The 26,700-nt window shown below is 61.8% G+C and overlaps 1 protein-coding gene across 1 annotated transcript; it reads right to left on the bottom strand.

Moving 5' to 3' along the window:
- Window positions 1-903: 903 nt before the first annotated feature.
- On the bottom strand, window positions 904-26,700 carry KIRREL1 (kirre like nephrin family adhesion molecule 1). Its single transcript, XM_069794361.1, has 15 exons — window positions 26,414-26,700; window positions 9,295-9,444; window positions 8,569-8,718; window positions 7,019-7,176; window positions 6,758-6,908; window positions 5,882-5,987; window positions 5,594-5,742; window positions 5,368-5,495; window positions 5,157-5,283; window positions 4,886-4,986; window positions 4,583-4,781; window positions 4,298-4,405; window positions 4,034-4,173; window positions 3,844-3,921; window positions 904-3,663 (listed from the first exon to the last, which is right to left on the bottom strand). Exons 1-15 carry the CDS (start codon window positions 26,463-26,465, stop codon window positions 3,193-3,195), a joined length of 2,268 nt encoding a protein of 755 aa, XP_069650462.1. The 5' UTR covers window positions 26,466-26,700; the 3' UTR covers window positions 904-3,192.

The raw sequence follows: 26,700 nt of genomic DNA, 5'->3' as shown, positions 1-26,700 counted from the left end.
CGCCGTCCTGGGGAATAAATTAGAATACATCTCGGGAATAAATTAGCCGGATGGCGAGGAGGGGAGATTTGTTTCCTGGGGAAAGGAGGCTGCCTCTTCAGCAAGGTAGAAACACCTCCGGGGCTTGGATTTCGGCGCTGAGCCGATCTCTTTGAAGCTGCCTGGCTTGGTTCGCGTGGCAGCATTTGAGTCAGAGGGGTTATGGACGGAGAAGAAACTTAATGTCTCTTCCTTTCCTCCATGTCCATCCATCTATCCGTGCTTCCAGCTGCCCGCTCCTCGCTCCAGCAAAAACCATTAAGAATGACAAAGCACCTTTTTTGTTTTAAAGATGGGTCCCCGGGAGCAGGAGGCAAATTGCTTGGTTGATGCATAATAAACCAGGCGTGGAAACACGCCGAGTAATAGGCTACATTTGTAAGGAAACAAAATCGTTAAGTGAGCCTGTTTGCAGGGTTTTCTGGAAAAAAAAAAAGAAAAAAAAAAGCCAGGCTGGGTGTGGAGGGGCTGGCAAGCCTCCCGTGCCCCTCCTGGCATCGGCTCCAGCTAAAAGCGTCGCCGAAATAGGTCAGCGGAGCCCAGTGCGCATCCTGCTGCCCCCTCGGCTGCTTGGTTGGTGTCCGCAGGGCCAGCGGACCCCCCCTGGCCTGCTGGCCCATGTCCCCGCTGGGGACAGGAACCAGAGCAAACTTCACCCCAGGTTCAAGTGTTGCCCCTTGCTGGGCATGGGGAAGGAGGTCGTCCCTCCCCGGGGCAGCTGTAGTATCCATGTCCCCAACACTGGGTCCCTCAAGACCTTGCGGATGCCCTCCCAGCCCCTCCAAGCTGCTCTGTCCCGTGGGGGGGGTGTCACTTGCGCCCACCGCGTCACGATGCTCCCGCAGAACAAAGGCGAACTGCAGCTCCCTTTTTTAACATTTATATTTATATATATATATAAAAAAATTAAATATATATAATATATTGTGTTTAAGACTAAAAATATAGTACATAATATTTAAAAAAAAGGAAAATGAAAAATAAAAAATGGGAGGTTGGGGCAGGGTGGGGGATCACAGATACGTGTCTCTAGGGGTCTAAAACAGCCTGTGCTAAGGAAGGGACCCGCTCACCCGGTGGCGGAAGGGGGAGGGCTCAGCCGTGGTCTCGGGGTGGGGTGGGGGGGAGCCCCATTCCCCACCCCGGGGGAGTTTTAATTTAAAGCTTCGGCTTTGATTCACGGCATCCGGGGATGGCTGGGGCAGGGTGCCCGTCCCGCGCTGCCGCAGTGGCTATTGCTATTGACGTGGGGGTGCAGCACCTGGGATGGGAGCCCCCCAAAAACGGGGCCGTCCCCGGGGAGAGTGTGTGGGGGGGGGCGGGGTGAGGAGGAGGGTGTCGGGGTGGGGGTTACATCAGGCACCATTAAAAGAAATGGCACGCAGTCCTGCAGTCGGAGGCTCAGGCTGGGCGCGGGCTCAGCACCTTCCAGGGTTTGGCCCGTCCTGACAGTACCTTTTGGGGGGGGTCGAGGAGGAAGGGAGGGGGGCAAGTTATTCCCCACCTCTGGCTGTGCCACTGGGGCTGCATCAGCATCACAGCTCTGCCAGCCCCTTCCCAAACCCTCCCAGCAGCCCTCCAAAATCGTACCTGCTGGCGTCGGGGCCAGATCCAGCCCACCGGGGGTCCGGCTCTGTTGGCGGCTGGGAACAGGGTGTGCTCGGTGGGACGGGGACCCCAAAGTACGTCCGCCTTCCTGGGGCAGACCCCGTGGGGCAGGCATACATGGGGAGGTGTTTCGTACCTAATCCCAGGGGACCACAGGGACAGCTTCGGGCAGCAATGTGACTGGGAAAGGCTCCCCCAGCCAAAACCCGCCTTGTGCCTCCACCCTCCCTCCAAAACTCATCACACCCTGGCAAGACCCCCGTCCCCCAGCTTCTGAGCCAGCAGCCAGGCGAGCATTATTGCTGCAGGCAGCGAAATCAGGGCCCCCATCGCCCTGGCTGCCCAGTGCCTCCCAGTCCTTGGGGCTGGGGGACTGGCCGAGCTCCCGCCCCTGGCTGGTTTGGTTTGCCACGGCTCAAAACATTCACCACACCCTCGGGGCCGGGGCGTGAGCATGCTGGGGATGGGGTTGCAGAGCTGTAACGGTTGCTGGTGGATGGGAGGGTGCTTACACCCCTTATATACACCTTTATATACATTCATAAGAGGGACCCTCCCCCCCCAAATCCCCATGCCGGCTGGTGCCACCGGCTGTGGCAGTGATGGTGGGACAGAGCTGGCTGGTCCAACAGGGTGTTGCTCAGGGTCAGGCTGACAACAGCGGGATCGAAATCCACCGCTGCCTGTCCCATGGGTACGACTGTGCGTATTGGAGGGGACACACACAGATGCCGGGGGTCTGCTGTTCAGAACTCACTGGTCCTGATCCCCTGGGACCCCTGGGGCACCCCCTGCTTGCAGCTCCAAGGGTGGGCGCAGGGGCTGTGGGCAGGTGGGACAGATGGGGAAGGGGGGAGCCGGCCCCAAGTGGGGGCTGTCCCCGAAATCAAGGCACAGGGAATGGGAACGGGCTGGGCTGGGGCTTTTTTGCACGAAACCAGAAACCAGGCATTGCATATATGTATGTACATACAGATACGTATATACACACATATAGCACCTCCCTGCTCCCTCGCACGGGGGTCTGGCTGGGATGGGGGAGGTGTTTCTGGGGGAAGCTTATGTGCAGCCCCCTGCTCCTGCAGAGGAGGGAGAAGCGGGTGCTGGCTCAGGGGCACTAGGGACCCATCGGGGAAGGATCCGGCCCTGTGGAGCTCGGGGGGGGATCCGGGGTGGTGGGAGAGCGGAGGCTGCAGAGCTAGCCCCGACAGCTGCGCGGACCTGCACGCACCCGCTGAGGCTGGGTGGGAAGGGGGGGAGATGGGGTGGGCACGTGGGGGAGGATTCCCCCCAACCCTCTCCCTCCTCTGGGAAGGTACCGAAAAGAAAGAACTGAATGTGTGGAAGCTCGAAGAGACTTGGGGCATGTCCCCACCGCCAGCAAACCCCGGCATGGGGAGTCCAGCTGCCGGAGGATAAGCGGGACAGGAGGGTCAGGATGAGCCCCTGAATATCAGGGGACAGTCGTGAGGTACCTGTGGACCCCTGCTGCCTGTGCCCCCCCATCCCCCTGTTTTCGGTGCTGCCTGCCAGCCCCTGCCCACCCTAGACGTGCGTCTGCATCCGCTGCTGGAAGCGCTGCCCGTAGTCCGAGTGCTGGGAGGTGTAGGAGAAGCGGGTGGCACTGGCGTACTTGCCCATGGGGTCGTAGGCGTCGTAGGGTGCCCGGTCCAGGCTGGGGGGCTGACTGTACCCCAGGCGGTAGGTGGCATAACCGGTGCCGGCCGGGAAGGCAGCGTGACCCCCATAGTTCTCATAGGAGAGCTGGCTTGCCGTCTCACCACCCGCTGTGCCAGGAGGGGGTCCGGGACCTGGTGCCGCTTCGGCGTTGTAGTCGGACGTGGGACCACGGCTGTAGGTGTTGAGCTGAGCGTAGCCGCTGGAGTGGGAGAGGCGGGAGGGTGGGCGGGTGTCGTAGCGTGCTGGGCCGGGGTTGCGGTAGTCAGCGTAGAGGACGGTGCGGGAGGACGGGCGGTCCTCATGGGCGCGGACATTGTAGTAGCCGTTGGTGGGGTCCTGCAAGGAGATGGGGATAGTGGGGGGACGTGCTGAGCCCAGCAGGGACTGGGCTCTGCAGGGGAGAGGACCCACGAGTCCCGGCCCCCTCCACTGAGCATCTCGCAGCCTCCTGACTTGGGACAAAATCGGGACTTGCCCCTCTTCTACACCCCACGTGCCCTGGCACCATCACCGGACCTTGAGCTCATACTCCTCGCGGGTGTCGATGGTGTCACAGCGAAGGTCCTGCTTCAAGTCCACGTCATCCTTGAACGACTGCAGGAGAGGGAGGGAGAGGTGGGCTCGTTCCTCCCTGGTCTGATCCGTCCCGGCGCAGGGCAGGGAAGGATGCTTGCAGGGTGACACCCCAGCATGGGGTGTCCCTTACCGAGTAGATGGCCTTCATGACGCGGGTGGCCGTGGAGACGCTGGCTGTGTCCTCGTCGCGGTCCGCATGCAGCGTCAGGGGCTCCCTGTTCACTGTCTCCACCTTGATGTCCAGCTTGCGCAAGGTGACATCCTTACGGCCTGGGGACATGCGGGATCAGGGATGGAGGTGGCCACCAGCAGCATCCTCCCACTCCCTGCCCCATGGGCAGCATCCCCCCCATGGGTAGCACCCATGTTCCCCTCTGCTGTGGGCCCCACTCACTTCCTTTCCGGCGCCGGTAGAGGAAGCAGGCAAGTGCGACGAGGAAGCTGATGACGAGGATGCTGGCCCCAATGGTGGCACCGGCGATGATGCCCACGGGCAAGACCTCTACAGGAGATGGGGAGACGTTAGCTGGGGACAGGGGACAGGGGCACTGCCAGGAGGTGGCTGTGGCAGGAGGGCACCTGCTGTTGCTGAAGCCCCGTTGCCTGCAATGCCCGAGACCTAGCCAGGCTCCCCAGTGTCCCGGCGTGGCAGGCAGTCACGGTGCCATGCCGGCACTACCTTTCTCCTCCAGCTGGATGATAGCGGTCCCCGGCCCGAAGCTGTTCCAGGCCGTGCAGTTGTAGCGGGTCTGGAAGTCGGCGTCCATGACGTTGTTGATGGTGAGGGTGGAGAGGACCCCGCTGCCCGTGTTAGTCCGCTCCACTGTGTACCGCTCCAGTGTCCCTGCCTCCAAAATGTTCTCCTTCCAGGCCCATGCCTGGCCCCGCCAGGGTGGGGGAGAGGGGGCTGCGTCAGCACCTGCAGCTCAGCGTTGTCCCCAGCACCCCCATGGCACTCCCAGCCCCCCGCTGTGGCACTCACGATGCGGTCCGGGGGTGGTGTGCTGCCGATGAAACACTCCACCTTGCCGCGGTCCCCACGTACCGCGTACTGCACGGCCTCACTCGAGATGATGGGGGGTCCTGCAAGAAGCAAGGGGGAGCTTGACCGAAACGCTGGGTTGAGGGGGACACACGCTGTGCCGCAGGCACTGCTTATCATGGGCATCGCAATGGCATCAACCTATCTGTGTCCTGGAGCAGGGTCTGTCACGGGGGGGCTGGTACCTGCTCCCAGGGTGGGGAGCACTCACCATTGACAAAAAGGGTGACCTCGCGTTCGCCCACGCCTATGCGGGGGACGATGGCTTTGCAGACGTACTGCCCTGCGTCGGCTTGCGTGACAGACTTCAGGTACAGCTGGTTGCTGTTGCTCAGGACCTGGATGCAAGTGCCATGGGGGCATCAGGGAGGGGGCACGAGGCCCCCCTGGACCATCCCCCCACCCCAGCCACCAGACCCTACCATGTTGGACTCCTTTTTGGTCCAGGTGAGGGTCAGCGGTGGGTTGCCGGACCACACGCACGTCAGTGTCACGTCGGAGCCAATGTCTGTGATGGTGGGTTTGGGGTCCACCACAATCCGAGGAGCAACTGGAGAGTGGGGGGAGGAAGAGGGTGAGAAGCAGAGCCTGGGGGGGGGGGTGGCAGCAGCAGCTCAGGGATGTCGGGGAGGGGGCTGCCCCACTCACAGTGCACGTCCACCAGCGTGCTGACGTTGGTGCTGCCAATGTCGTTGTGCACCTCGCAGGAGACAGGCTCCGTGAAGAAAGTGTAATCCACCTGTGTGTCGTACTTGTTCTCCTTGGCATCCTCAATGATCACCCCTCCCTTGGCCCACCTGGGGGGGGGCAGAGACCCAAGGCGGGCACGTTCAGGGGACCCCCAGGGCCCCTTTTGACCCCCCCCATCTCCATATGATGCTGAACCCAAGCCAGGAGGTTGGGGGGCGACCTCCTGGGGTCCTGTGGGACCCTCACCTGTAGCCTTTGATCTCAGGGTTGGCGGTCGCCATGCAGGTGAACACAACCCTCTCGCCCTCCTGCACCGTCTGGGGCTGGATGGACAGGGTGACAGTCGGGGGATCTGCGGGGAGGGCAGACGGAGCCATCACGGGTGCTGGCACAGGCTCAGCGTGGCAGAGGGAGAGGGGACAAAGAGAAAATCCCCCTGCCCAGCGCTGCCTGCATCCTCCCCTCCCCACGCTGCCACCCAGGGCATGGCCCGTGGTGTGGGAGATCCCAAAAGCTCTGATGCTTGGTGTGGGCAACCAGCATCCCTGTCTATTGTGGGTGCTCATCGTGGGTGCCCTGCATCCCTTCCCAGTGTGGGCACCCAGCATCCCTGCCTGGTGTGGGTGCTTGCCATGGGCGCCCAGTATCCCTGTCTGGTATGGGTGCTCATCGTGAGCACCCAGCATCCCTGCCTGGTGTGGGTGCTCACCGTGGGTGCCCAGCATTCCTTCTCGGTGTGGATGCTTGCTGTGGGCACCCAGCATCCCCTCCTGGTGTGGGCACCCAGCATCCGTGCCCAGTGTGGGTGCTGGCGGTGGGTGCCGGGCCTTGGCAGGGCAGAGCCTTCCCGCAGCAGCCACTGGAGGTCGGTGTTCACCACGAAGACCCAGCCCGGCCTCCCGCCTCCAGCCGGGTGGGACTGGGTGAATCCCCCCCGTGGGCACAGCCCCTCTGCAGGGACCCAGCTCCAAACACGGGGCTGGGGTCCCCCACGACACCCAGGTACCCCCAGAGCTTGTCTCCAGTTCCCTGCCCCAGCTGCACCCCTATGCCACCTCGCCCTGCCTTCCTCATGCCACCGACATGCAGGGCTTGTCCCCTCTACCCCCAGCACTGACTCACGGTGAACGTTGAGCTTGATGAAGGTCTCCTTGCCCGCTGGGATGGCATCATTGGTGCTGCGGCAGGAGAACACCCGTCCGATGTCAAGGTCAGTTGGGTTGATGGCGAGCTGGCTGGTGGTCGTCTCCCGCTTGCCGTCGGCCAACACCTCCTGCCAGGGAGAGGGGATGGTCCCTGTCGGCTCCCAGCACAGCCCTGGGGACACTGAGGCATGGCGCGGGGTGGAGGGGATGGATGCGGGGTCCCGGTGCATCCTCGTACCGTGCTGGTGATGGCTCCGTCCTGCTGGAGCCCATCCCGGTACCAGACGATGGTGGCCGCTGGCTTGGCGTTGCGCGCCCGGCAGGTCAGATTGTACGGCGTCCCCGCACGCAGCAGGATCTCAGGGGCTCCATCGATGCTGGGGTCCTCGGGGGGGACTGCAGAGGGGAGAGGGGACACCGGGTGGGTGCCAGCTGCTTGGAGCCAGGGCTCCTGCCTGCAGCCCCGGGCACAGGCAGACCCTGCTCTATGCCACATGATGCTGAAAAATTGATGCTGCTCTGATAAAGGGAGAGTGATTTAAGGGCAGCGGAAGCAGACCTCCTCCCTGCTGCCTGCAACTGCAGGCAGCATTTGACAGCAGAGTGTCAACTGGGCTGGTGCCGTGTGGGTATTAATCCCCTTTTTGATCAGGAGCTAAAGCCTCGTTACTGATTTATTAGGGCTCGGCTCTCAGGGAGGGGTAAAGATGCCGTTTGGTGACACTGTGCCGGCAGAAGCTGGGGCAGGAGGCACAAGCTAGGCACAGTTGCCTGGCCTGGGGTGTCCCTGATGTGGGGGCTTGGGGGTTTTGTGCCATGCGTGCGGAGATGGATGCGCTGGAACAGCCTTGGCTGTTTGCAAACTGCCCCAGGGAGCTGGTGGTAATGATGGAATGGGAACCGGGTGTCTGGTGGAAGAGTGTGGTAGTAGGATGGGCAGAGGTGGTTGTAGGATGGGCGGAGAGGGAGGGTCCCCCTTTTTCTGGGGACCCCAATACCCACAGAAGCCTCCTCTGCCCAGGGACCCCCATGCCCAGGGACCCCCTGCCCAAGGAACCCCCTGCTTTGGGACCCCCCTGCCTGGGGAACCTCCTGCCCTGCCCCAGCTGAGCCCCAACAATGGGCAGGGGATGCAGGGGGACCCCAATAAGCTTGGCAGGGGATGGAGGAGACCCCAGGTACCCCCAGCCTTGGCAGTGCCACCCCAAAGACCCTGGGGTAAGGCTGTTCCCACCTGCTCACAGCCCCCCAGACCAAGCGCGGCCCCTTTGGGCTGGGGGTCCCCAGGGACAGTTCCTGCCTGGGGGGGCTCCAGTGGCTGCGGCATGGGGAGAACCATGCTGCTCAGTACCCCAGCCACATCTCCTGCTCGCGTGCCTTTTATCTCCTGTCTTTCTAATGGGAATTTCAATGCCAGGGGAAGAAGGAGAAAGAGGGAAAAAAAAATTAAGAAAAGAAAGAAATCTGCCCCAAAACCCCATTCATGCAACATTTCTGCTGCGGCTCCAGCATCTTCTTTCCTTTTTTTTTTTTTTTTTTACAAGACACAAAAGTCAGGGAAATCAAAGTTACTGCACTCGTAGGTCCCGTAACTCAGCCATGGCGTGAATATAGATTAAGGCATTAAAGATAATGGCACATCCAGGCTGCTGGAGGGAAGGGGGAGGGCAGCAGTGCAGGCAGTGACAGCCTTTCCTGTGCCTGCGAGCAGCCGTGCTGCCTGCGATGGCTCGGGAGACGTGGGGTGCAGTGGGGGACACAGGGTGCAGTGAGGGGCTGGCTTCTTACTCAGCACGGTGAGCTTGGCCCGGCGGGACCGCAGTGCAGCCTCGGTGGCCTGGCACTCATACACGGCGTCATCGGAGAGCTCGGCGTCAGTGATCTCCAGGTTGTACTGGCCTGAGTCGGCTGTGCCCACGATGCGGTAGCGTGGCCAGGCTGCAAGGACAGCATGGGGAGGGTCAACATGGAGGGGACGGGGTTTACCCAAATTCTCTAGGGCTGGGGGGGATGCTCCAGGGCCCCTTTTTCAGGGAGGAGAGGCCAGTGTGGAAGGGAACCCCCTGTTCATGGAGAATCAGCTCCTGCCCATTTGGGTACATCCTGGGCAGATCTGAGGGGCTGCCAGCTTGCAGGCAGGTCTCTGCCTGTACCTGGTGCCAGCCCTGGTGGGGACATGGGCAGCCAGCGGGGACCTGGTGCATGTGGGATCCCTGGTGCATGTGGCATGCTCAGTGCATGCAGGGACCCCAGTGCGCATGGGGACCCTGGTGTGCGCAGGGACCCCAGCACATGCAGGAAGGAGCAGAGCATGGGCACCCAGCCCCAGCTGGGGCTTCGCTTCTGGGGCACGTGGCACCGGCCCCATGGCAGCTGGGGATGCTGCACAGGGAGCTGGGAAACAGAGAGGAGGGAAGCAGCCACCGCAGGAGATGTCCCGAGAGCCTCCCGCTCGGTGACAGCCCCTGCCCCACACGGTGACGTCCCCAGAACCGCCTGCGGCCCCGTGGGTACCTTTGAGCCCCTGCCCCATCCCCAGGGCGAGGCCGTCTTTGGTCCATTGCACGATCCCAGAATAATTGAGCACCACGCAGGAGAGGACGATCCTCTGGCCAGCCACCACTGTCTGGTCCTCTGGTTCCTCCACGAACCGCGTCTGTGCCACTGTGGACAGAGGAAGGGGATCAGCCAGGGCTCGGGGTGCCCCGCATGCCGGTGGCCATGCCGGCAGCGCCCGGTGCTCCGTCATGGAGCTGCCACGGAGCTGCCTCCAGCACGGCCCCACTGGGAACCCCCCCAGGGGTCGCCGTGGTCCCTGGAGGTTTTGGAGGGGCTGCTGGGGGTGCTGGACCCCCCCAAGCTGGGCTCCGCTGTGCCCCTAAGCCCCAGCCCTGTGCAGCAACTGGGATTGATCTTGGAGCCCCAGCACAGCGCCCGTCACACGGCTAGTGGGTATCGACCAGGACGCGGCGGGGGGGGGGGACGCGTGGCATGTGCCAGTGCGGGCATGCCTGACACATGTGTGTGCTGCTGGCCCCAAGGCAGGGGATGGGGACCAGGACCCTGGGACGGTAGTGGGGAGAGGGGCATTGAGGCGGAGGAGCTGCCTCTCCTCCGGTGGTTCCCTCCCTTAAGAGCCTTTTTTCTAAAATATTCAAATGATTTCCGCTGTGGTGCAGGAGAGGGGGAGGCAGAAATCCCTTTTGGGGATGAGCGAGCTGTGGATAATGAAGCCACTAAGTCCCCAGCACGGCCTCCGCCTGCGTGGCCCTGCTGGGCCTGGTATGGCACGGCACAGCACGGCATGACCATGCCATTCATGGGGTGCCCCATGCCCTTGCCATGGCCCAGACAGGCACAGCCACAGCTCAGGCACCCCAACCTGCTCAGATTTGTCCCCAGCCTGTGCTGCATCCCGGGAGAGCTGTGGGCTCTGGCCTCCCTCCTGCCTTTGATCCTGCAAACAAAGCCCGCGACAGCTCCCGAAATCCCCCTGCCGCAGCCCAGGGGGGCCCAGGGGCCTCCCTTCCCGGCAGCCTCCGCCCTCCCGCTGGCCCCGAGGACGTCGTGGTGCTGAGGCGCAGAGGACGTCGTGGTGCTGAGGCACAGCCGGGCTGCCTGTTCCTGCCAAAGGGACCGGGACATGCTGGCGCTTGGCACCCTCCTTGCCATGCCCACCATGGGGGACTGATCCGCCACCATCACCCCGGCGCCTGCCTGTGGGTCCTGGCACAGGGTGGGGATATGGCAATCCACAGGGTCCTGAGCTGGAGAGACCCTACAACCCACACGCGGCATCCCCAGGTGCCAGGCTTTGCCGACAGGTACGCTGAAAGGGTCAGCTTCAGACATCCCCAAAACCCCAGGATGGTGCACCCTAGGATCCCTGGTACCCTGGGATCATCAGGACATGGCACCCAGGATCCCTGGGATTTGGTACCCTGGGATCACCGGGACATGGCACCCCAGGACCCATGGGATGGGATGCCCTGGGATCCCTGGGACTAAGCACTCCAGGATTGCTGGGATGTGGCACCTCAGCATCCCCAGGATGGGGTACCCAGGGATCCTTGGGATGGGGTACCCCAGATCAGGCATCCCAGGATCCCCAGGATAGGGCACACCAGGATCCCTGGGACCTGGTATATTTTGGGATTGCTGGGACATAGCACCCCGGGATCCCTGGGATCGGGCACCCCATGATCACCAGGACATGGTACCCCAGATCCCTGGGATCGGGCACCCCATGATCACCAGGACATGGCACCCCAGATCCCTGGGACTGGGCACTCCACAATCCCTGGGACGTCGCACCCCAGATCCCTGGGATGAGGTATCCCAGGTTCCCCAGAATGTGGTGCCCAGGTATCCCTGGGATAGGGCACCCCCAGATCAGGCACCCCAGGATCCCCAGGATGGGGTACCCTAGGATCCCTGGGATGGGGCAGCCCAGGATCCCTGGGACATGGCACCTCAGGATCCCTGGGATGGGGTACCCAGGTACCCCTGGGATAAGACACCTCCAGATCAGACACCCCAGGATCCCCACGACGGGGCACCCCAGCACAACAGGGTGCAGCCAACAGGCCTCGCAGCACTGCTGGCCGTGCACCAGGGACCTGCAGCCCACAGTGGTGATCTGGGGACAGCCACTGCTCCTGGCCCCCCCTGGCCTCACCCCCCCAGCCCACGCCTGCCAGCCCTGTGGCCCCCCTGGGAGGGGAGACAGAGCAGGGATGCAGGCAGGGAGGGAGATAAAGGGAAGGAGAGAGTGGGAGAGGTGAGGGAAGGAGGGGAGGGATGGAGCAGGAATGGGGGGGCCGAGGGGAGGGGGGAATAAAAAGCAGAGCGGAGATCAAAGAGGAAGGTGCCTGGAGAGAGGTGGGCGTGAGGGAAGATCAGAGCCGGGAAAGGGGGAGCGAGACGGGTGGGAGGAGGCAAAGGCAGCGGCGGCCGCCTGCCAGACAGCACGGGACGGACACCCGCAGCCCTCTGCCTGCCCGACGGGCAGCTGTGGCCTGGCACCCGGCTGGCACGGCACAGGCCTGGCATGGTACGAGGCTGGCATGGCGCTACACGGGTGATGTTTTCGGCAGATGAAGGTGACAACGGCAGGCAGCGAGGAGCTACCCGCTCTGGATGCTCTGCCCTCCTCCAGCTGTGCCAGCATCCCCAGTGCAGGGGATGTTGCCCCTGCTCAGCTCCGGCAAACTCCAGCTCGGCTGCTAATCCCAGCAGCGGATAATCGGCTGCCACGGGTATTTAGGGTGTGAGCTCCCCAGGCAGCATCTCCCTCCTCCCCAGCGGGGCGAAGGCACCGCCGCAGCAGGGATGCCCCATGGTACCCACGCGGTGCAGAGTGGATGCAACTGCCACTGGCCCCCCATGCCCGTCACCACGCAGCTGTCCCCAAGCACTGAAACACCCATCGCCGGGACCATCCCGCACCCCATGCAGCAGTTCCCTGGGGCAGGGACCGGTGCGTGCTGGTGCTACCCCCCCTCCCCGTGCCAGCCGAGGTGACAGGTCACCAGTGGGTGCTGGCGGCGGTTGTCAGAGCGCGGGAGCCATCAGTACATGTTGCACGCCGGCTTGCAGGGGGTTTCTGCCTCCTTCCCTTTCCCTCTCCCCCTCAAATGAGCTTTGCTGGGGGTGCTCCAAGGGATTGGGGTGGTGGGGTGGGGGGGCTTGAATGTCTCCACCCTCATCAAGCAAACCTCCTGCGCTGCCTGTCCTGCTGGGCAAAGGGCTATTTAGTCTGGAGGAGGGTGATAAGGGGCCAGCGGGCGCGGGGGAGGCTGCACGCCGAGGGATTGCCACGGCACAGCGAGCGCTGAAAGTCTTTCCATGTTGCAGGGCCTTGACATTATGCTGAGGAGACGGGCAGCTTCCCAAAGGCTGGAGGCTTAAAAGGCAAGGGGTGCCTGCCTCGCCTCTGTGCCCCCCCTTGCCTCATCACCGTGCCTGCCTTGCCTCGCCACACCGCCCACCCCGGGAAGCGTTGGCACCTCGGCACAGCTGATCCCACCCGCTCCTCACCCTGCGGCGGGCATGGAGAGGATTGTGGCCCTGGGCTCTAAGCGTGCATGCATATATGTGTGCATGGGTACACATGCAGGTATGCATGGGAACATGCCTGTGTGCATGGGAACACGTGCCTGTGTGCATGGGAACACATGCATGTGTGCATGGGATTGTGCATGTGTGCATGGCAACATGCCTGTGTGTGTGGGAACACACATGCGTGCATGGGAATGCATGGGAGCATATGCATTTGTGCATGGCAATACACATGTGTGCATGGGAGCATGTGCCCATGTGCCTGGGAACACATGCATGTGAGCATGGGAACATGTGTATGTGCATGGGAATGTGTCTGTGTGCATGGGAACGTGCACGTGTGTGGGAATGCACATGTGTGCCTGGGAGCATATACATGCGTGCATGGGAATTCACACATGTGCCTGGGAACACACGCATGGGTGTTGGGAACATGCATGTGTGCAGGGGAATGTGTCTGCATGTGGGAACATGCATGGGGGGCACGGGCAGAGGCAGGCATGTGGGATCCCTGCAGGGCTCTCCCGTGCCCCCGACGGACCCACATGTGGACCCACGCGTGGCTCCCGCATGTCCCCTGGGCGTGGGGCAGGCCGGCAAGGCGCTGGGACCCGGCGGGGGCCGGGGAGCCCCACTCCCGGCCCTGTCTCCCTCTATTTATCAAATGAAGGGCTGATTAAGCCCTGGGGCTGGTGCTCCAATCTCCCTCTCTCTCCTCTCGCTATTAAACTCAGGGTTCAAAGAAAAGCTTTTTATTCGCGCTGACAGCTTTCAGATGGAGCTAAATCTCTCCGTGCTAGAGGTTTTTTGTTTTTTTTTTTAATTTTTTTTTATTATTTTATCTCTCTCCCTCCTCCCCTTCCTCTTCTGGCTGCTTTTAAATTTAAGCCTTTCCCCCTTCCTCTTCCCAGTTGTTCGCTTCTATTTATATTGAAAAAAAAGAAAAAATAAAAAAATTAGACAGGGAGGGAAAGAGAAAAAAACCAAACCCTCCACTGGTTTTATTCTGTGGGAGAGAAAAGAGGATTTGGCTTCCTTGTGGCCCTGCCCGGCAGAGCGGAAAGGAAGAGATGGGAGAGGAGGGCAGGATGAGGCCATGGCTGGATGCTGCGGACGGGGCATCACTCCTGTCCCGGTCCCCATCGCCGTCCCCCCTCTGCTGTCACCGCGCTGTCACCGCCCCGGCGCCAGCGCCCCAAGCCACTCGTCACCCAGCGCGAGGCAATAGTACGGAAAAAAAAAAAGCACAAGTGCTGCAGCCAGCCCTGAAATAACCCAACAATGGAGGGGACCCCGTGGACCCCTCACCTGCGACCAGCTGTGTGGGGAAACTGAGGCACAGAAAGGGACTGAGCTCAACCCCAGCCAGCAGCACTGTGGCCTGCTGACGGATCCCACTGGGGACGGGGACGCAGCCCCTGCAGGGTCCCATCCTGCCGGGTGCTGGCAGAGCTGTGCCGTGCCTTGCCGCGGGGACGTGCCAGCGCCAAGATGTGATCAGTCCTGGCACATCCCCACGCTCCCCCCTCGCCGCCTGGCGTCGGGGGCTATTTTTGGCTCCAGCAATTTGGGTCTTTCAGCTAAACCCAGCCACGTCTCTGGGTGGTTGGTGGGGGCCAGTGACCCCCCCACCCTGCGTGTCCCTGGGGAGGCCCAGGGTGGCAGCGGGGCCCCATCCTGACCCCAGGGATGGGAAGCAGGGCTGGGACAAGGCTCCGGTAAGGTTTTCCGGAGAGGACCCAGGAGGGTCCTCACTTTGGGGATGCCCCCGACCATCTCCTGTAGGATCCCCTGGTCACCGCTGGCCCCAGCAGAATGGGGACACAACCAGTGGCCGCCCACCCCGGCAGTGCTCTCGCCTGCAGCTCCCAGCCAGTAAATTGATATTTGCTAGAGAGGGTCCCTGTTGCCATCAACAATATATGAGCCTCCTTTGCCGTGATTACCCCGGCATGACAGCGCTAGCCAGGAACAGGCAGAGCCGGGCGCTCTGAAAGCAGCTTGGCAGGAGAAGCCGCTTCCGCTCCTTGTTCGAAGTCACTCAATGCCGCCTTCTATTTTCTTCTCTTTCCTCTTGGCTTTTTAACGCTAATGTGGCTGGATGGTGGGTGGCAAAGCCGGAGCAGTTCCAGAGGGGACCCTGGGATAGTGATGTCAGGGGCACCGGCAACCGGGGACCCATCCTGGTGCCCACCATACCATTTGGGGGTTGAAGCTCTGTCGTGTGTCGTCCCCCCCAGCTTCATTATCAGCCCCTGGCGCATCCTTCTCAAAACGGCATTGACCCCATTTGACCAAAATCTCTCTCCTATAATCCTGCTCTGATTGACATTAATTGAATATTGCTATCCTTTAATTCCTCATTAATTGAATCCTGCAGCCGCTGCTCCATGATGTGCGGGGAGCTGGCAGCATCCCTGCCGCGCCAGCATCCTTGGTGGCTGGTTGTCCCCGTCCCCATCCCTGCCACACCAGCATCCTTGGTGGCTGGTTGTCCCTGTCCCCATCCCTGCCACACCAGCATCCTTGGTGGCCGGTTGTCCCCATCCCTGTCCCCATCCCGGCTGCCTCTGGACCCTGTGCCCTGGCTCCGCTCCCAGCGCTGGCGGGTCCTCCCCATCCCGGCAGGAACGGAAAGTATTTCAACACCATCATATGACGCCAGCGCATCGTTGGCGAGCGCCCAGCGCCCGGGCTTGGGAGGCACTGGGACAGGGCTGCATCCAGCCCGGCCCCCCTCCACCCCAGCCGCCATCTTGGGGGGCATCGCTTCACCCAGCCGAGCATCCCCAGCCACCACTGCGTTTGACACCGTTACTTCTGTATGTGCGATGGCAGTGGCAGAACTGGGGCTGTTTTAACCCACACCCCCCCCGACGGGGAAAACCAGGCTGGGGGACACACAGGAGCCTCCACAAACCAGCCACAGACTCCCCTGTAGCCACGCTGTGCCTTAGTTTCCCCTGGGGCTGCGCATCCCTCCCTGTGGCTGGGGACACTGAGGCGTCCCCAGCAGGCTGGCAGGGTGCTGGCAGGGGCTGCTCCATGCCTCCCTGCTCCGCTCCTCGCTCCCGAAGCCGGTGGTAGCGAAGCTCTCCAGGGAAAGGATGCTCCAGTTATTTTCATTTTTTAAAAGGCAAAATTATAAAAACAAATGAGGAGGAGATTGGTTCCCCTCCCCCGGCCCTGCCGCCTCTCCTCCCCACCCGCTTTCGGCAGCGCCGGGTCCCCATGGCCTCCCCGTGCCCCGGTCGGGGTCACCTTGACCGTGTCACCCTGGCACAGCATCCCCCGGAGCATCAGGATGCAGGATGGGTGCCCATCGGGACTGGGGCTCCCCATCCCCTCCATGCCACCGAAGTGCCCGCAGTGACCCCGGCTCTGCCGTCCCTCCATATCCCTGGCAAACCAACACGCCATGTCCCCACCACAGCAGCACTGGCTTCTCCTGTAACCTCCTGATTTCTCATTTCCCAGTCCCGGCCACCATCACTGGTGACACCAATCTCACAACAAATTTAGCAGCTCATTTCCCATCCGATCAAATATTCCACCTCAATTATTCCCTGGGCAGGGAGATGAGTGCTGCCATGCTGTGCCGGCATCCCCGTGTCGGACCCCATCAATAGCCCAGTGGGAGGGTGCCCATGGTGGTGGGGACAGTCCCTGGTACCCCGGGTACCACTCCCTGGGTTGCCATGGTCCCCAGGAGATGCTGGCCATCCTTGTGGGGAAACTGAGGCACAGGGAAGGGAGAGATCAAGGGGAGATGGGGGTCTATCAGCTCCAAGGATAACCCCATCCCCTCTGCTGCCGGCATGACCCATCCCCAAATTTTCCACCAGAATCTCCTGCCTTTTACAGCCAGCCCAGGTACATGGTGGGGGAAAATGGGCTGAGGCCCCAGGTCATCATTAGAGGCAGGGTAAAAACACGCAACGCGGGGACCATGCAAAACAATTTTCAATTAAAATCTCGTTGGGAAGAGGCATAAATACCAGGGGAGATGATGTGGTGGAATTGGGTTCTATTTTTCCTTCCCGAGGAGCCTTAAATATTCCCCACCTAATAATAATAATATAAAAAAAAATGAACTCCCAACTTACAAAACAACATATAAATTCCCCTCGTAATTACATTACTTTCAGCGCTGCAAAGATGCCAATAAAATATAAACCAGCGCCGGGCAGAGAGAGAAAATATAGAAGAAAATAAATGAATTGCTTTAGTGCAGTATGGCAAATGAGCCAGGCTGGGGGTGGAGGAGGAACTGTGGGGGGCTGGGACCCCCATTGCTGCCCCACAGGGACACCACTGCTGCCCCATGGGGCTTGGTGCATGTCCCCAAGGCCACACATGGAGGTCCAGGGTAGAGTGGAGCCCCCCTCACCCCCCTGAGGAGGTACCAAGGGTTCATCCTAAGGGGACCCTGGTTTGGGGGTCCCGGCAGGAATCCCTGCACCCTGATATCCCACTCCTGCCCCCCATCCAGTGCAGGCAGGGGCTGGGGGGGAAAAGGGGGGAGGCTGGGGGTCTTTCTCTCCCTCCCACCTGCCCTACGCTGGGGAAGGAACTGCCGGCCACCCAAAGTTGGTGGAAAAACTCGGCCCCTTTCTCCCGCCGTCAATCCCAGTGAAAGGGGGCAGCCAGGCAGAAAGACAAAGGGCTCGGCCAGCCCCGAGCGGCGCGATGCGGGGGGCACGGGGAGCACAGGGGGCATGGGAGAGGGGTACGGGGGGCACCGGGCAAGGCCAGCAGGCAAGGGGTGCAAGGGGCAATGTGGGGGGCACGCACTGGCTGTATGCTTGCACATGTGCGTGCGTGTGTGCACACCAGCTGTGTGCTTGCAATGGAATGTGTGTGCATGTGTGCACACCCCAGCTGTGTGCGTGCACACCAGCTCTGTCCGAGCTATGGAGTGCATGTGCATGAGTGTGTGCATGCACTGGCTGTGTGCTTGCACGGGGTGTGTGTGTATACACACCAGCTATGTGTTTGCACATGGGGGTGTGTGTGTGCATGTGTATGCATGTGCTGGCCTGTGTGCTCACACAGGAATGTGTCAGTGTGTGTGCATGCACCAGCTGCATGCTTGCACAGGAGCGTGTGTGTGCACGCCAGCTCTGTCCTTGCAATGATGTACATGTGCACGTGTGTGCATGCACTGGTTGTGTGCTTGCATGGGAGTGTGCGTGTGTGCGCACGCACCAGCTGGGTGCTTGTGCAGGAGCGGGCACGTGTGTGCATGCACCTGCTGGGTCCTTGCACAGGAATATCTGTGTCTGTAAGAGCTGGGAGCAGGAGCGCAGGCCATGTGTGTGCACACGTGTGTGCCTGCGTGTGCAGCTGTGTGCATGCCCCAGGCGAGGATGGACACCCCCGCGCCACCCCCAAACAAGCTCCTTTGGCCCCGCAGCACCCCTGGGTGGGGGGTCCCTGCCAGGTCCCCGGGGGCCTTTGCACGCTCCTACCTCCGAGTCAGGGTTGAGCCTGCACCTTTGATGCTCAGGGGCTCTCCAGAAGGGGTGAGGGCACAGATCGGGGCTGCCTTTGCACCCCAGCCTTCCTCCTCCTCCTCCACCTCCTCCTCCTCCTTTTCCCAGCGCTGCTCTTTGCACCGCTGCCAAACAAAGGCCTGGGCTGCAGATGTGCGGGACGCTACAGATGTGCGGGATGCTGCAGATGTTGCTCCCACCCGGGTTTCCCGGGGTCAGCCCACTCCTCCCTGCACCCAGCCCCCCCCCAACCTAGTGGTCCCCTACCCTGAGCATCCCACGCCATGCGATGTCCCCAGGGACACCCAGCATCTCCCAATGGGGACCAGAGCCAGTGGGTCCCCAGGTCAGAGCCCCACAACAACAGTGCAGACCCTGACCCGAGCCCCCCACAAACTGTCGTGGGGGAACCCAGGCATCCGGGCCCCCTCCCCCAGCAGACAGAAGGAGCTGGCGGAACCTCTCCCCTTGTTATTTCCTTTTCATTTCTGGGGCTGTCAGAATTATGGAGCAGTGCTGTTTATTGGCTTGAGTTTAATTAATTTGTGTAATATCCCTGTTAGGAACAATGTCTAATTAAGACTTTTGTTTGTGTGTGCGCGTGGGGCGGGGGGAGGGAGGGGAGCTCTTCTTTGGGAAAAGTGTGTCTGTGTGGGGGGAAATAAAAATCCCTAATCATTAATGAAGGGGGAAAAAAAAAATATTTAAACAGCGCTGGCATCCTTCCACCAAGCTGCTGGTAAGCGCTCTCGTTACAGATGTCTTAATGAGACATCTCTTAATAATGGGATTATCATTCACATTGAATCGGGACAAGCAGCTGTGAGAGCGCGAGGCTCCGATACGGGCCTCCGCATCCCAACGTATGGAAAAGGATGAGTCCGAGGACGAGCCCCAGCCTCTTTAGCTGCCTGATTAGGATCAGGGGGACCACGTGTGTGATGGGGCGTGCACGCCTCATGCCGTGCCTCAGTTTCCCCATGGACGGCTTGAGTCCTGACCGGTAAAGGCAGTACCGTGAGCATCGGTAACGAGATGAGGTTCAATTCAACATCTCTGATGGAGTTGGCAGCAGCTCGTTTCGATCCCTGGCAAAGGGGGTTTAATAAAAAAAACAAATCTGGGAGGAAATGGGTTTGAAGGGAAAAAAAAATCCCCGGGGATTAGGCGTGGGTTGGTGTCTCCCTCTGGCTGGACCCCCAAATGTGGTGGGGAGCCCAGGTTGTGTGTGTCCCCCCCACGAGCCTGGGTGCTCCCTTCCCCCTTTGCTCCCAAAGGGAGAACATGGACAGGAGTTTTGGCTCCTTCCTCCCCAACTATGCCTGGCTGTGGAGTCATTGCCCCGGCACGGCGGCAGTGCGGGGGAGCCGGTGGGGTGGGAGCCCCGTGAGAGCTGGCCACCCAAACCGCAAGGCTCCCCATGCTGGGGAACCCCAGCTGCCACATTACATCCCATAACCAGCCACGGGGCCCCCCCCTGTGAGGATTTGGGGTTCTTGGGTCCCCGAGGGACTCAGCACCCCACTTGGGACATCTGGGGCGGGGGGCGGGGAGGGGGCAGGTGGTGTCTCATGGAAGTTTGAGCCCAGCAGTCTGCATACCAGCTTGGTCTCCCCAAGCTGGGTGCTGGGGTCCCTACAAGCATCACATCTCTGACCATGGGGGAACTCACCCCACTGGGGTGACCCTGGGGTTTGGGTGTGGGGGGGACACCCAGCCCTCCCTCCCCTCTGGGGCTCTGCAAATCCTGCTCAGGAGAAGTTGGAGCTGGAGGGAGCAGCCCTGGCTTCTGCTCCCCACTCCTGCGGTCAGAGCCCAGCAATGATCCCACAAGCCTGGAATTTGAGGAATTTCCTGCCAAGGCTCTCTGGAAGACAAGGGAGAGAAAGAAAACCCAGAGCTTAACCCTCAGCTCCCCACGCCTGCCCCACAGCAAGTAGGGGGCTGAGACCCCAGGCAAGGAGCTGGGGGGGGGGGCGCATTTTAGGGGGGAACATTTAGCTTCAGGGGTTTGCTTCTCATTGTTCCCTAGGTTTTTGGGCCAACGCTGCTGGGTGCAGAGCTGGCTGGAGAGCTGGGGCCCTGCATCGGGGTTGCCCACATTGATGGGGAAAGCAAAGCGCTTTGTGCCTCAGTTTCTCCACTGCTGCTCTCCTGGCTCCTCCTTGGCCCCAGGGAGCCTGCTCCAGCCTTCACCCAAACACACCACCCTGCAGCACCCAGCCCATCACCCTCCGTCCCCCATCCCATCATGAGCCCCCAAGACACCTCCAGCAGCCCACCGGCCCCAGCCAGGGGGGCTCAGCACCCCCAGCCCTCCCTGGGGACACATGATGGAGCTCTGCATGCCCCAAACCACGGCTGGCAGCGGTGCAGGGCAGGAAATCCCCTCTTTAATGTTTAAAGCTATTATTTTAAATCAAATCCACTTGAAAAGTTGGGGTTTTGGGGTGGGTTTTTTTTGAATAAAAAGAAAAAGGGATGGGAGGAAGCAAGAGAGGGGGTGACTGGAACACCTCCCCCCCCATAAGGGGTTAAGAGGGTGCTTGCTCCATCTGGGGGAGAGATGGGAACTGGGCACCCAGACCAGCCCCGCTTTGTCCTCGGCACCCTCTGAGCCCGGCGGCGGCACCTGGATATTCCCATCTCCAGCGCCGTGGTACTCCCATGCCTGCAAGGATGCTCAGAGGCAACCTGAGGAGGGAACAGCCTGGGTGCCCCCCCCAATCCTGCAGCACCCATGGGATGGAGCTCACTGGGTGTCCCTGGTGTCAGAGGCCGAGGGCGACATGTTTGCCCTAGGGGAGACCCCAACGAGGGGGCTGCAGCCTTCATCCCACTCCTCTGCATTGCCTCACCGCTCTACCCACTTCCCCCTTCACGCCTGCGACGCTTCCTGCAGGCACACGCACCCCCTCGCACGCCCACGTGCTCCCTCGCACACCTACACGCTCCCTCGCACGCCCCCACATGCGCGCGCTCCCTCACACACCCGCGCGCTCCCTCGCGCACACTTTCCCAGCTCCCTTTCTTTGCCGTTCCTATGGCAACCCCTCCAAGGCACACAACCGCTCTCCGATTGGAAATAAAAGTTGTTTTTCCTCCCCTCCTCCTTTACTCCACTCTTTTGCTTCCCCCCCCTCTTATTTTGATTTCCATTTGGATCATAATCCGCCCGTTGCCATGGCAGCGCTGGCAGCCCTTTATGTCCCAACCCTTGCAGAAAAGGCCTCTCTCCCCCTTTTTCCCTTCCCTATGTCTTCCCCAAGTGGGTTTGCTCTTTAAATCCCTCCTTCCCGCCATCCCCTCGCGGCAGTGACCCCAACATCGCCGGGATCCAGCCCAGCACCAGGGCCTGGCGTCACCAGCCACGCCACATCTGATGCCACGCCACATCTGATGCCACGCCGACGGGACTTTTGTGGCGGGTGGGTGGAAAGGAGCTCGTTTTCCAGCTCCCAGCCCCTGTGGATGTATTGCAGCAAAGTCCAGGCTGCATCCCGGACCAGAGCTCCATCCCTTTTCCAGATACCCTTAACTCTGCCCCATCGCCTGGCTGCGCTGCTTGCCAAGCACCCTCCCCTTTGGGCTGGTAGCTGGCGGGGGGGTCCTCACCTGAGCACCCTCTCCTGTGGGCTGGTACCCAGCCCTGCCCGCTTGCCCATCCGGAGGGTGACACAGTGGCCACGCTGCCACCGAGAGAAGTGATGTGGGTCACGCTGCCAGCGCGGGATGGTCCCTCCGTCCCCTCCATCTTCCCCGCTCACTGCCTCCCTCCCACTCCGTGCCCACTCCTGGCTGGGAGCAGGAGGTTATGAAAATGAGCTGTGTGCCCAGGAGACTGTAATTATCTGCTAAGTGTGAAAGCTAGAGTGATTAATTAAGAGATAATAAAAAGAAAAGGAGGCTAGAGAGGGAATAACGGATGCTTTGATGATAAAACCTGAGGTAAGGCAAGCAATTAGGGGAATCTTTATGGAGAGTTAGCTATAATCCCCGTGTTGCCCACATGGTGGGGGGCTGCATGTCAGACGGACGGATGGACCCATGGACGGCAGTGGTGGAGCACCGAGGCCGGGCAGCCACTGTGTGCCACAGTTCCGTGACCGGAGCTGGCTCCAGCATTCCTGGAGATGTGCTCACCAGGATGGGCGTGCATCCCTGCAAGCCAGGATCCCAGGTAGGACCTAGGCCAGGAGGAAAGCTGGCTCGGGATTAAACCAATCCCAAATTAAAGGATAGGAATGTAATTAATGCCACTCAGCTCTGGTCAGTGGGAGAGGGGTGCTCAACGACCCCGATTTCACCTCTGGATGGTTGGGTTGCCAGAGGTCACCACAGACAGACAAACGGACAGCTCTAGGTCCCGCAGAAAACAGGCAGGATGCTGCCGGCACAGGCAGTGCTCGGGGCCGGCACGGGAGGCTGCCGGGGGGCCTCCGCGGTTGGGCTGGCTGCCTCTCCGCCGGCGAACCGGGCCCCAGCGCGGCAGCGGGTGATTCAGCCCTGGCACAGACTGCCCAGGCAAGTCCCGGCACAGGGCGGTGGCTGCTGCGGCAGGGCCCGTCCCGTCGGCCCCAAAGGCTGCCTTGGCTCCAGCCCCGCAGCGGGGCAGAGCTGGGGGCCTGATCCGGACCCCTCCTGCGGGGCTGCGATGCACCCTTCCCTCTTTCAACTTCCCTGCGGAAAGATGGAGGCATCCCCAGGGTGGGAAAGGGGTTTCATCCCCTTCCTGTGCCCGTCCTGGAGAAGGGAAAAGCATTGGCAAAACCCCACTGGCGCCTGAGAGCCCCCATCCCAGTTGCCAAAATGGTTTCCTGCAGGGTGGCTGCGGGGCTGGGGGCGTCATCCTGCTGTGGGGAGGCTGTGGTGACCTGCTGTGGCTCTGTCCCCTCCACCAAGGGGTTTTGGGGACAGGGGTCTGGAGGGGTGGCAGGTACAATCGTGGTGACCCAGGCTCCTGCCTGGTGGGGACGTGGGGGACAACTGGCATGGGTCCGCACAGCATCAGGGGGTGGGAGGTACACTGCAAGGCAGAACCCGGCCACCGTCAACACGCTGCCAGACACGGCAAGGCCAAACTGGGGCGAGGGATGGATCAGCTCCTCCAGGAGAGCAGCTCTGGGCTGAGGGCACCGTGTGCCCACAGGGACGGTGGGTTCACCCCAGGCAAGCACCCGAGGGAAGCCCGGGGACCCCCAGGATTGGACAGAGCCCAGGAGTCACCAGTATCACCACCAGTACTCAAGTGCCCATGGCCAGGGCACGATGCTGAACACCACCAGCTCTGGGGCAGCCCCCAGCCCCAGGTAGGCAGGGGGTGAGGGCCACCATCCTCCCCCACTGCCACATCTCAGCCCTGGAGCATCTCCTGGGGGTTTTTATTACCCTGCAGCAGACAACGGTCATCTTACAAACCTCATCACGCCACCGTGGCTCCGGCAGCGTGCGGGGAGCCGAGCCGCTTCTGCCGCTGCTCCGCCGGAGGGAGGATGGGCAGGTGCCCGCTGCCATCCCCATCATCATCTCCCCATCCCCATCATCATCTCGGCTGTGCTGGGACCACTGGGACCTTCCTTCACCTCCTTCCGCCTTGGGGAGCCACCGAGGGCATTAACATCCCAGTTCAGGGCCAGCCAGGGTTGTCCCGTGCTTGGCACCATCCCTCCTGCCCTAGAAATTGGGCCAAGGTGCCACATCCCTCCATCCAAGCTCCATCCAAGCAAGCTCCATCCAAGCTGACCAGAAAAAGTCCCCAGCAACGGGACCAGGCTGACCCCAAACCACCTGGTGCCACCCCTGCTCATTCAGTGGTGACATCTCCTAAGGGAGCAGGGCTTGGCTGGGGACATGTATTGAGCGTGCTGGGTCTCAGAGCCACACAATGGGGCAGCCCACAAGCCACAGGGTGGCTGGCATGAGCCCCCCCAAGGACAAGTCCCCGCTGCCACCCCTCCATCAGCCCCCATCTCTCTGCTGTTTCAATTTTGCAGCTTTTAAGAGGGAAAGGGGGGGAGGGAATAAAAAAAAAAAACCCACAGAGAGAAAGAATCGCCCAGAAAATGAATAAATATTTCAATTTGAGGCGCAATCACGGCGAGTGATTGAAATGGGGGGAAGAATAATGGGTTTCATTTAGATAAGATACAGAAAATTATTTAGTGAGAAATGAAGAGTGATGAAACCCATTCAACATCTTTGTGTGCAAGGACATGAATGGCACTGGCCCCCCCACATGCGTGCACACGCCAGCTAGCACAGCCCCAGCTCTGGGGGGGGGAACCCCAAATTTTGTCCCCCAACAAAAGCAGGACCCCCCCTCTTCTGCACCACCATTTAGAGCAAGGCTCTTCTCTGAGGCTAGAGCAAAACTTAGACAGTGGGGACTGCCGTGGGACGGGGCTGCTCAGGAGGTTCCGGGGGGTCACTGGGTCCCTCACCCAGCGATGTGACCAACCTTCCCTCCCACCAGAGCCCTAGGCCCAACCACCCGACTCTTCCCTCCGCTGATGCTGGAGCTGGGCCCCTCTCGCCGATGAGATCCACATGGCACCGGGCGGGAGAGCAGGCGCTTTTGTTCCTGGGAGGGCAGCGGAGTCCCGCGGTGTTTCCCCCAGCCCTGCGCAGGGGAGCCTGGGATCTCCCCCCCCCCCCGGCCCCCTAAGAGGCTTTGCACGCTCCTTTTAAACCCCGGGTCAACTCAATTTTTTTCCCTCCTCCTGGCATCTTAGCAACGCCGCCCCCTTAATTAAAAATTAGATTGGATTTTGCAGCAGGGAAGGAACCAGAGGCCGTGCAGGGGCTGCTTCAGTGCAGGGCAATGCCCGGCTCCAGCCCTGTGGAGGGACAAGCCAGCTGAGACCTCGCAAGCTCACTGCATGCATGGCGCACTTCCCCACTTCCCTCGCACAGCGGGGCAGGGAGGCTGAGCATCAGGGAGGCCCTGGGTGGGGGGGGGGGAGCAGCAGGGCTGTCCCCCCACTCTGCTTCTCTTGGTCTGCGTGACCTTGGCTGAGCAACTCCCCGTGCCTCAGTTTCCTCAAGAGGGCACCTTGCAGTCCTTTGGGGGTCAGACAGGGACTTGGTGGGGGGGGGCTCAGGCTGTTCCCCGGCTTACAGCAAGCCCTGGAAAGCAAGCGGGGGGGAGGGGAGGGTGCCCCACGCTCCCCCCAGCCCCTCTCCCAAGGGCTGCCCGGGTCAGGAGCCAGGGGTCCTGGCTGTTCCCCAGAGATACCCGCTCCTCTCCCTGCGGATGGACGGACAGCAGCCCCCACTCGGCTCCCCGCCAGCATCGCCATGTCCAGGCCGGGTGCCCCTGTCACCCTCACAGCCCTGGCTCCCCCCAGCACCTGGGGTGCCCAGAGCTGGGTCCCCACTGCTGGGGCACCCTACTGACCCTGCCCCCCCCAGCTCCCCCACCCGCCCTGGCTTCCCAACACCCACAACTTCCCAAATCCCACCACTGCTGCCCACCCCGTACCCCGACTTCTCCAGCCTCACCACAACCTCCCCGGCTCCGGCAGCACCGGGCCTGGGGACCCCCGTGCGACCAGGCTGGGGGGGACCAGGACCCAGATGTGGGGTGGGAGGGGACACACGATGACACAGGGGGGACACACAAGACCTTGACCCCCGACCGGGGCATCCAACAGGACCAGACCCGGGGGAACAGACACAGCCCCGGGGTGGCAGGAGGAGAACCCGACCCGGCTCCATCACGACCCCCCCAGTAACGGAGAGGGGTGGTCCACGAGGACCGGACCCGGGGTACAAGCACCCGGGCCGGGGCCGGGGCCAGGGCCAGGGCCGGGGGTCGCACCGACACCAGGATCCGCTCCCCCCCCTCCCCCGCCCGCCCAGACCAAACCGCCGGTTCCCGGCGGACGAAACCACCGCCTTCCCCGCTCGAACACGCTTTTATCCCACCGGGAACGGGGAGCGGGGGGGCACCGGGTGGGAGCGGAGCCGTTGCCCGAACCCGGCCGGGGCTGGAGCGCTGCCCGCGGAGTTGGGAGTCGTACTTGAGGCGGCCCCGCGCTGCCGCTATTCGGTACTGCCCGGTACCCCCCGGTACCCACCTTGTCCGTGGGTATCAGCGAGAGTCAGAAGGCAGAGGAAGAGGATCCGCATGCTCCCGTCCCGGCCGCACTCCGGGCAGGGGGCGCGGGGGGGGGGGGCCCGCTGCCCCGCTCCGCTCCGCTCCTCCGCCCCGCTCGGCCCCGCGCCCCGGTACCGGCACCGGCACCGCTAGAGCATGACCCGGCCGGGCAGAACTCGGGACCGGGAACCGGGGATGGAACCGGAGAAGGGCCGCGGGCTCCGCACCGCTCCGCGCCGAGCCCCGGAGTGGGCTGCTGCCGGCGGG

This window comes from Haliaeetus albicilla, chromosome 10, assembly GCF_947461875.1.
Source record: "Haliaeetus albicilla chromosome 10, bHalAlb1.1, whole genome shotgun sequence".
Classification (NCBI taxonomy): domain Eukaryota; kingdom Metazoa; phylum Chordata; class Aves; order Accipitriformes; family Accipitridae; genus Haliaeetus; species Haliaeetus albicilla.
Note: the sequence above shows the minus strand (reverse complement) of the source record. Positions and strands in the feature narration are given on the sequence as shown.

Excerpts from the sequence above, each read along its gene's own strand:
- KIRREL1 (XM_069794361.1), bottom strand. The coding sequence starts at position 26,465 with ATGCGGATCCTCTTCCTCTGCCTTCTGACTCTCGCTGATACCCACGGA. Across the intron at positions 4,987-5,156 it reads GGTCACCCTTTTTGTCAATG|GACCCCCCATCATCTCGAGT; the intron begins GTGAGTGCTCCC and ends TGCTTCTTGCAG. Across the intron at positions 3,664-3,843 it reads GCGAGGAGTATGAGCTCAAG|GACCCCACCAACGGCTACTA; the intron begins GTCCGGTGATGG and ends ATCTCCTTGCAG.